Below are 10,338 nucleotides of genomic sequence, written 5' to 3'. Positions count from 1 at the left end.
CTTGTAATGGACATCTGTTGCCGATATTGTTAGCCTGGTATATCGGAACATTTCAACCTTTGGGATTACCATGACCTGGATGATTGAGAATGATAATCTATACACATGTTTAAAAATTAAGTAATAATAATAATTGGATTTATTTATTTATTGATGATGTGGCAGTAACTTATTAATTACATATATACATTTACATTACATACTAATAATTTATATATATATATATATATATTAAAAAAAAAAAATTTAATCATAAAATTATGCTATTTTCGACTTCGGCTGACAAAGTTTTACACTGAATGTATTCCAATGCAGAGGATAAACAAAAATACCTATGTCTACAATTGTGTACATTCAACTTGCAGGATTTTTTCCTATTTAGGAATATTACAATAAGTTAATTAATAATAATACTTAAAAAAAATAAAACATTTATTTTCATTTGTTGCCTTAAACCCCCCCCCCCCCCCCCCCCCCCCCCCCGCCACACACACACACACACACACTTTCGTTTAAATAAAAAAAGAGGGGGTCGGGGGAAAGGGGGGGGGGGTCGGAACGTAGTGATGTAACATGTTCCTACCCGGATCGATTGTAATGGACGGACCGCCGGAAACGACAGCAAATTTATTACCGCCGTCACAGCGATAATATTTGGCGCATATTTGGGGGTTCCGTGCACGAATCTTCCATGCGAATTTTTGTGCAAAATCAATTCCAACACATCTTTGGGAAACTTTAAAGGTAAGAGTGCCGGCGGTCGGTCGAGCCTGATATTTCAAATATTTGCTCGCCTTCGCGCCGCCGTCTATTTTGAAACCGGCTATCGCCTGGAAAACAAGCCTCTCCGAAAAGCATACTGATTGTTTGCTGTAAAATGATGGACCTGATGGGTCGGTTTTCTCGGCGAAAAATTGCGCGGATTTGGGCGATTTTTTTCGTTTGGTGCGTTTAATATTTCGAGCGCGCTGAAAAAAAATAGATTTAATGTGGCGCGTGGTGTTATTAGTGTGAAGGATAATCGGCACTTTGGGGAAACACTTGAGTTGTCGCTACGCCTTCCCGCCATTTTAAGAGTGGTGTCCAGGAAGTAGCCGGGGCCCTGATATACACACCCTCCCAGCAACAACGACGGCAGTAATTTACTAAAACGATTTTTCCGCTTAATTTTGCATATTTTACATCTAAAAAAAATATTATTGGAATATTTTTGGCTTTTTTTTGAGTATCTTATTATTTTAACGAGCCAGCGTTTGTGTCGTTTTCTTAGAGGGAAAAGGGCAACAATTGTGAAAAGAATACATATTTAAATGATTGACTACGTTTTATTAAACGTAAGGTTTTTATGTTTATTACAAATATATGATGATAAATGTTCCGAATATATATTTATTTTAGTCCTAAATAGTTTTATTTAAACACTAGGCAAGTGTGCAGATTATCCTACGCTGAAGTAGTTTATTTTTAAATCAATGTGATTTTAATAAGAATATTGTGTAATTATGCTTTATGGCAAAAAGAAAAAAATCTCAAATGGGGCTACAGTCAGTAATTCTTATAGATTGTACAGAATATTTAAAGTAAAATATGATTTGTTTTTGGATTGTAAATCAAAGACTTGCACATGCTTTTGTTTTTTTTTGTATCCCTGAAATCTTACTGATCAACGGTTTAAAAAATGCAGTCAAAAGTGCCTCAATTTACCGTGCGTTACGCAAAATAGCCTGCAGAGGGCAGTGCCATTCATCGTGTACTCAGGTTGCCATTGTTTATAATAGCAGAGGGCAGTGAGCAAGACTTTTAATTAAAATGAATGTAAATACAATTCTCGAAGTTACAATTTTAAACTGAGATGTCAAATTGCAATCACTGCGTAACGCCACACCCCCTTCTAGCTCTTGCCTGCTCCTTTCTTATGAAGAGTTGTTTCTTCAATGATTCGTCTATTCATGGTAGGGCTTTGCATATAAGTGCTTCACTGTAATAATCAAGCGATGCCAATATTTGAATTAATGCTTCACAGGTGTCAATTTAATTGCAACGGTCGGTGCGGGGGAAAAAGAGCCGAAAGTGGTTGAAGAGCAAGGCGACGTTCCGACGAGTCCAGCGAGGACATTTCTGACAGCTGAAGCTGCAAATCAGCAACGTAAATCTCATGGAAATCGTTTCAGGCATTGCCAACAGCAGCCCTCCGCTGGGCTTCGAGAACATGAGCGGCGGCGAAGATTGCGTGCCCAAGAAGAGGGGCCGGCCAAAGGGCTCCGCCAGCAAGCCCTTGGTGGAAAAGGCGGCCGACGATAATGCCTCGGACACGCCCAAAAGGGGAGTAGGGCGTCCCAAAGGGTCCGGCAAGCGCAAGGCCGAGAAAGTCACAAGCGAGGACGAGAGTGACGAAATGGGGCGGACCGATGACTCGGCCAAAAAGGAGCCTCGTGTCGAGCTGGACAAAAACTCGCCCAACGGCATCGCCGCCCCGCGGGGCCGAGGAAGACCGAGGAAAAGCAGCGCCGAGCGCCGACGAGCGCCCGCCACGGACGGCGCCAAAAGAGGGCCCGGCCGACCAAAAGGCTCCGTCAACAAGAAGCCCGCCATGTCTGTGGCACTCTTCCAAGCGGGACGCCCCCGCAGAAAGCAGATCCCGCCTTCGAGGCTGGTCATGCGCCTCCCCCGAAAAACTGGGAAGCGCGGGAGGCCCAGGAAAATACCTTCCGGGAGGGGCCGTCCCAGGAAGTACCCTCTGCCGTCGTCGGAGGACTCCAAAAAGAGAGTGTGGAAGCCCCTCGGGAGACCGAGGAAGCACCCGATCGCCGGGGCTGCGGGGGGGGCTCCGGCTGTCCGTCGGGGGAGAGGTCGTCCGCGTAAGTCGGATGTCGTCAAACGTCCCAGGAAGCACCCGTCGGACGAACCCGCTAAGCCCAAAGTGTGGAAGCCCCTCGGGAGGCCCAGGAAGTATCCTCTGGTGGAACCGCCGGAGGGAGTCCCCGCAGCCCCCCGCCGCGCACCGGGTCGACCGCGCAAGTCCGAATCCAAACGAGGACGTGCCCAGCACCTGCGCAGCCCCGCCTCGACGCGCCCTCCGTCGGCGCCCGGCGAGGACGGCGCCCCGCGCAAACGGGGGCGCCCCAAGGGCTCCGGCAAGAACAAAGTCCAAAGCGAGGCTCCGCCAGACGGCAACCCCTTGAACCATTCAGACGGCGCCGAAGAGGAGCGAAGGGAACAGGAGGCAGAAGAGCGCCAGGGCGACTCCCCCGCCCAGCAGCGGGAAGAAGACGCTGCCGCCGAGGGCGGGGCAACCGCCCAAGAGTGACATCACGAGCGCGCCTCATGAACAATCCGTCACTGGTAGGCGACGTTGTAGTCTGGTAAGTTAGATAACCTTCGACTGACTAACCGTCTTTTCTTTTTCACCATGTCTTACTAGAAAGTCTTCAACTTTGCTGTTTTTTTATTTGTTTGTTTATTTTTATTTTTATTTTTATTTCTTAAGACTTCTAATTTCTCCACTTGAGTTCTCGCTGAATTTTCTAGTTTTTTGCGTGACATCGCTCGATTCGGGCTCCCTGGCGAGCGGGAGGAAATGGAATACTGTAGTGACAAAAAAATAAACATGCGTCTTTGTAATCTTTGACTTTTTTTAACAGCTAGAAGTCCTCGCTAACTCCTTTGTTAGCGTTGATTATATTAAAAAAAATAAAATAAAAATAAAAAATCCCCCCTCCAACACACATCTTGCTTTTAACCCCGATGACTGTCAAAGGTTGATGTTCACACTCGGAAAGTGTGGATTTTCGGTTCGGTGCGAACTCGCCTACGATGTGATACTTCACTGTGTGTTTTGTTGAATTCCTTTTTAGGAAGGAAAAAAAAAATCATACTTTGTTCAATGTTTTTGTGCTTTTTCTTTCTCCATTGTTTTGTAGTCTGGTGGATAACATGATGTGTAATGCCTGATCGTCGTATGATTGCAATTTTAGGCTACGTTCACACGGCAGGGTTCCATTTTGATTTTTTATTTTTTTGGTCAAATTCAATCTTTTGATGTTGTCGTCGCACTTTTTGAAAACAAACTTTTAATTGTGAACGGAATGCATCGGAATGTATTTACTGATGTAAATATGATGCGTTGTTTCAAGTGGGATTACATTCAAGTCAACTATAACGTTAACACTGTAAAATGTTAACCTTGCCAGCAGGTTGAATTCTCGCAGTATTATGAACCAATCAGGCATCGTTTAGGGCGGGACAAAACCTAACTCTGCAATTAATTGTGTTCTAGCAGAATTACTTAGCGTTTCCTTGTTAGATTTGAAAGAGAGAGAAAAAAATCCAATTGTATCGTTCCCATTGCATGGAAAGAAAAAAAAGTGTCACATACGGCAAACAATGAAAATGTAGCCGCTGTTTGAACATAGCCTTACTTCAATTCGGTTTGTTTTTGTTTGTTTTTCTTCATTGATAGCCAAAGCTTTGAATGTACCTTTTTATTTTATTTGTTATTTTTGGGTATTAGTCTCATATAGCTTGATTAAAAAAAAAAAAAAAAGTTCTCTCTCAAACAACTTCCTGCCATGAAGATTTCTTCCTTTCCATTTGGACTTGACCGCCACCGCCCTCCCCCAATTTTATTTTTATGTCACATTAGTGCATTCTCACCTTCAATCTTTGACATGTAGCTGTTAAATATTTTTCATACTGTCATGATTATGTATTTTTTTTTTTTTTTTAATTGTTGGGTCATAAAGTAAAACAATCCAATTCCAACCCATAAAATGAAGCTATTTGGATTTTCGTGTTTTTGACAAGAAGCCAATTTGTAAAATATGCTCTTGAAATAAAATGTTGACCTTGTTTGCATTTTGTGGTTCACGTGTGCGTCTATGAACTCGGTGGGCCCGCCCTCGCTGTGCTGAAGGAAGAAAGAAAAAAAGGTAAGTACTTTGAAAGATGGCCTACTCATCTGTTTGTTGCATTTGTGTTATTGGAAGTTAGTCAAATAGTTCGTTTCTGAGATGAATTTTTCAAACGTGGGGTTGAAATGACGTCACGCGGAGACAGACTGATAAAGTATGGGCGACATCCCGATGGGCTTGTGAAAATCAGTGGGAGCTCGTTTTGCCAATATCACCAAAGAAAAGTCACTCATGCCAATTGTAAAATTATAACTAATATTGTATGTATATATATACATATATATATATCAGGCATGTGATTTTTCCGCTAATTCGCGGAATTCCGCTTTTTTTATCTCCCCCCAAAAAAAAAAAATCCGATTTCGTCTCTACAGCATTCCGTTTTAGTGTTTCCGCAACTGAAATGAAACCGATCTTGCGATTGGCGGAAGTCTCCGTGTTGACCAATAAGAGCGCTTGTTATAAAGGCATAGGAGTATGCCATTGTTGTATGTGTTCAAGTTCAAAGCCAAAGCCAAGGCAGCATATCTGGCATGTGGACTGTACCTTCAGAAAAAGTTGCCCATGAACAGCAAGCTTCTGAAAGCAGCCTCTGCCATTGACCCACTTGCCAGAGAGCTTAACTTTAAACCTACTGAAGAAGCTGTCATCGTTGGTCACCAATGTCCTTGATGAGTCAGAGCTGGGGAACTATGATCTCGAGGTGAGAGAATACCAGTTGGACAGTGAGTTGCCAACACCTTTGGACTCAGAGGGGAAGGCAATTGCACTGGATCGTTGGTGGGCTCAAGTCTTTGCTGTTGGAAGATACCCAACCTTGGCCAAGATGGTGAAGGCTCTCATGAGTTGCCATTTTGGCAGGAAAGACATTCTGATGGATCCTGTGCAGTCCAAACTGTGCCTAAATCTGAGGACATCCTCCAAAAGGTACAGGGAGGAGAAGGATGCAGAAGCAGCTATGTTGTCTGCAAAACGAACAGAACTTGCTGTGAAACAGGACACTCAAATGAGCAAGGCTGCCTCAAGAAGAACCATCAAAGCTGCACAGAAGCAGGCTAGAAAGACCCATTCCAAAGCAATGAAGTCTAGGAGGAAGTAGTGTTTGTGTCATGTGAATGGATTGTGCTCAAGAATGAACACTTGTATATTCCTGTAAATATGTTGAATGTTTTAATGAGCAAAAAATAGAAAAACATTATTTATGACATAAATAATTTTTGAATGTGACTGATTTTGAGTTGACTAAAACTGCAATTTTATATGGGATAGTTCAATATACATTGGAAATTTATGCTGTTGTTTTGTCTATTTCTTTGTCATCTGAGTGCATTGAAAGTACTTAAAATCACGGAAAACCTATGAGCTAAATTTTCAGATAATTTCCCTTTGGTCAAATCACATGCCTGATATATAAATAAAATAAAGTTACTACTACATACCGCATTCGTGCATAATACGCGTGTACGCAAGTTAAAACGTTATGTACGATTTAAATCATTTTAACAATAATTCTCGTAATAATAAAATGATGCTTCTATGTTCGACTTGACAACGGTCTACATTTACTTTATTCTAATGTGGAAGATTAAAACAACAAAAAACATGTCGCATCGTCTTCGATTGGCTTTTTTGGGGAGGAGAGCGGTCAATAAAGTTTGACCCCCCCCCCCCCCCCCTTAGGAATATTACAACTATTTAATTAATAAAAAATTATTGTTTTTATTTGTTTCCTTAAAATGTGAATTTAATATGTTCGCTTTCATTTAAATAAATACATTTTTAAAAAGATGTAGGAATCAAAGTGACGAAACATGTCGTTCCTACCCGGATAGATTGTAATGGCCGGACCGCCAACAGCATTTATTTTGTTGGGGAGGAAGGGGGCGTTCTGTCGACGAATGTTTCAGGCAAATGTTTGTGCAAAGTCAATTCAAACACATCTTGGGGACACTTTAAAGGTAAGTGCACCGGCGTTCGGCCGTGCACGATATTTTGAACGGCGATATTTGCTCGCCGCGGTTGATTTGAAAACCAGCTATCACGTAGAAAAAAACACGCTCCGTAAGATTGTTTGCTGTAAAATAATGGACGTGAGTGGTCGGTTTTCAAATATATGAGCGATTTTTTTTTTCGTTTCGTGCGTTTAATATTCCGAATAGATTTAATGTGACGCTGTATTATTATTGTAAAGGATAATCGGCACTGGGGGAAACACTTGAGTTGTGTACGTCTTCCAAACATTTTTAAGAGTGATGTCCAGGAATTAACAGGGGCCCTGATAAGTGATAACACACGACGGCAGTAATGGAATAAAACGACCTTTTCGCTTAATTTTGCGTGTTTTATATCTTAAGAAAATATTATTGTCACATTTTTGGGACTTTTTCGGGTGGTTTATTATTTTTAATGAGCCAGCGTTTGTGTTGGGGAAAATGGCAAAAATAGTGAAAACGGTACTGGTACATATTTAAATGACTGACTACGCTTTATTAAATGTAACATTTATATATTTGTTCAAAAATATATATTCATGATTTTATTTAAATACTAGGTGAGTGTTTAGATTATCCTTTACTTAAGTAGTTTATTTTTGAATCAATGTCATTTTAATAAGGATATTTCTAACTGCTTTATTGCAAAAAAAACAATAACTTAAATGGGGCTACAGTCAGTAATTTTATAGTGTATTTAAAGTAAAATGTGTTTTGTTTTTGGATTGTAAGTTTAATGACTTGCACGATGCTATTTTTTGTATCTGAAATATTGCTAAACTGTTTAAGAAAAATTGAGCTAAAAGTTCCATTTCGTCTTGCATTACGCAGAATGGCCAGCAGAGGGCAGCGCCATTCGTGTAGGCTATGAGAAATACAATAATTTAAAAAAGTGAATGTATACACAATTCTTGGTGTTAAAAGATTAAACTGATCAATAATTTATCATTTAGACATCAAATTGCATTTATTGAGTAACGCCACACCCCCTTCTGTCTCTTGCCTGCTCCTTTCCTATGAAGACTTTTTTTCTTCTTCTTTCAGGTGCCAACTTAATCGAAAATGGTTCATGCGAACGGCAGGGAGAAAGAGCTGAAAATGGTTGAAGAGCAAGGCAACGCTCCGAGCCAACAGGAGTCCAGCGAGGACATTTCTGCCATCGTCGTGGTGAAAAGGGGCAGGGGACGACCGAAAGGTTCCAAGAAGCCGCAGATCAACGATCCCGACGTAAACCTCACAGAGATTGTTTCAGGCATCGCCAACAGCAGCCCCGCCCCGGGTTTCGAGAACATGAGCGGCGGCGAAGTTCGCGTGCCCAAGAAGAGGGGCCGGCCAAAGGGCTCCGGCAGCAAGCGCTCAGTGGAAAAGGCGGCCGACAACAATGGCTTGGACGCGCCCAAAAGGGGACGAGGGCGTCCCAAAGGTTCCGGCAAGCGCAAGGCCGAGAAAGTCACAAGCGAGGATGAGAGCGACGAAGCGGGGCGAAAAAAGGAGCCTCTCATTGAGTTAGACGGCGATGACAACAACTCGCCCAACGGCGTCGCGTCCCCGCGGCGCAGAGGAAAACCGAGGAAGAGCAGTGCCGAGCGGCGGGCGCCACCCAGCCCCAAAAGAGGGCGGGGCCAACCAAGGAAGCATCCTAGCGCCGGAGATGCAGGGGGAGGCCCAGCTGGTTATCGGGGCAGACTTCGTCCTCGCAAGTCGGATGCCGTAAAACGTCCCGCCGCCTCGTACGACGGACCCCCGCGGAAAAGAGGCAGTCCCAGGAAGTATCCTCTGGTGGAACCCGCGGAAGAAGCCCCGATCCCACCCCCCCGCAAACCGGGTCGACCGCGTAAGTCCCAATCCAAACGGGGCGCCCACCTGCGCAACCCCGCCTCGATGCGCCCTCCGGGACGCCCTCAGTCGACGCTGGGCGAAGACGGGGCGCCGCGCAAAAGGCGACGTCCCAAAGCCCAAGTCCCAAGCTAGGCTCCGTCGGTCGCCGCCACCGGAGAGGAGCGAAGGGAACGGGAGACGGGAGACGGGAGAGCGCGAGGAGGGGGCCACTGCCCAGAAGTGACATCACAAGTGTCCAAACGGCGCGCTTGATGAACAATCCGTCGCGTGCTGTCACTATGGGCTATTTTTAGAAATGATTATTCAATGGAATAATCCGGTAAATTGTATTAAAAAAAAAAATATTTTCTCCTGATTATTGTTCATTAACCAATGATTGCTGTTTATTTTGTATTGTTAAGTGATTAAAATGATTTTGTAATTGTTGGCGCCATATTTGGTGGTCTCTTCCTGTTTTGGGTTGTGTGCATGTGTGACGTGCACGCGCGCAAGGGCCGCACATTCTCCTACGATGATTAGCTTATTAATAAGTGGGCTCACCTGTGTTAAGGAGTGTGTGTGTGTGTGTGTAATTGATCACCAGATGATGTGAGTGTGAGGAGAAAAAAAAATTATGTTGACCGTGCAAAAGCAATCAATTTGGAATCCAGTGGAACTCGAAATCAATTTGGCGTCCAGCCGTGAAGTGCAACGAAGAGAACGTCACTTCTTGCTGTCTTCGAAAGGTACCTTGCCCGGCAAACTAAGTAAGTGCCTTGCCCGTGTTTTCGATATGTTGGCCATTTGGATATACAAGCAAGTAAAATTGGTTTAAAAAAAAAGAAGGCGCGCGTCAGCAGAGTTTTTAGATCCTCACATCTTCGCCTGCCGTGACGTCATAACCGCAAAAGTAATCGCTAACCTTTTTTTGAAACGGATTCCCTTACTGGTGTGGTCGTTGTTTTTTCCAATGTCAAAGCAGATGTTTGCAAATTTTGATAAAATACATAAAAATCTTATTAAGTCTTATTTCATGACGGATATAGAAAAGTGAATGACGGTTGAGAGGCTGAAATCAGAGCATTTGGATCATTTTACGTTTTTTTTTTAAATGGCTTCACAGGATTTTTCGCTTATTAAAATAGTTACTATAGAACTGTGTTGAAGTTTGAATATACTGTAATTGAAGGGCTTTTAGTGGCCAGTCTGTTGGTTAATATGTTTTTGATATTAGTCACTATGAATAGAACCAAAAGTGCCAAAGTTGTCAAAGCCGAGATGATCGTATGGGATACGACATTACCTTCGGTTTACTTGTTCTCGTGTTCGAGCCTCGTTTCTGTCCTTTAGATTTCGTCGTTATGTATGTTAGCTAGAGGGTGCGCTAACTAGGATCGAACCAAGATCACTTGAACCGGAGGTGAAGTTATATACTATTCGGCCATCATAGTTAAAAGCTTTCGACCTTTCACTTGTGTATTTAGAGGATTCCCACATGAGTATATGAACTCAATAAATGCGACAAGACTCGGATTTCTTGGCGGATGAACTGGCCGTGTGGTCAAAGGTTTCGGTTACCGCGTAACTCGGGGCACACTATCCAGCCTGTTGTCCACGTC

The 10,338-nt window shown here is 43.2% G+C and overlaps 2 protein-coding genes across 2 annotated transcripts; both read left to right on the top strand.

Annotated features, from left to right (window-relative positions):
• The first annotated feature begins 598 nt into the window (after window positions 1-598).
• On the top strand, window positions 599-4,854 carry LOC147157543 (uncharacterized). Its single transcript, XM_086063446.1, has 2 exons — window positions 599-744; window positions 2,024-4,854. The coding sequence occupies exon 2, from the start codon at window positions 2,156-2,158 to the stop codon at window positions 3,305-3,307; it is 1,152 nt and encodes a 383-aa protein (XP_085919572.1). The 5' UTR covers window positions 599-744; window positions 2,024-2,155; the 3' UTR covers window positions 3,308-4,854.
• A 1,903-nt stretch (window positions 4,855-6,757) lies between these two features.
• On the top strand, window positions 6,758-9,175 carry LOC147157542 (uncharacterized). The gene is made up of 2 exons (XM_086063035.1): window positions 6,758-6,868; window positions 7,946-9,175. The coding sequence occupies exon 2, from the start codon at window positions 7,964-7,966 to the stop codon at window positions 8,870-8,872; it is 909 nt and encodes a 302-aa protein (XP_085919161.1). The 5' UTR covers window positions 6,758-6,868; window positions 7,946-7,963; the 3' UTR covers window positions 8,873-9,175.
• Window positions 9,176-10,338: the final 1,163 nt, after the last annotated feature.

The sequence above is a fragment of the Leptonotus elevatus genome, chromosome 19, assembly GCF_054856555.1.
Source record: "Leptonotus elevatus isolate MCC_2025b chromosome 19, RoL_Lele_1.0, whole genome shotgun sequence".
In the NCBI taxonomy this organism is placed as follows: Eukaryota; Metazoa; Chordata; class Actinopteri; order Syngnathiformes; family Syngnathidae; genus Leptonotus; species Leptonotus elevatus.
This window is presented reverse-complemented; position numbering and strand designations above follow the sequence as displayed.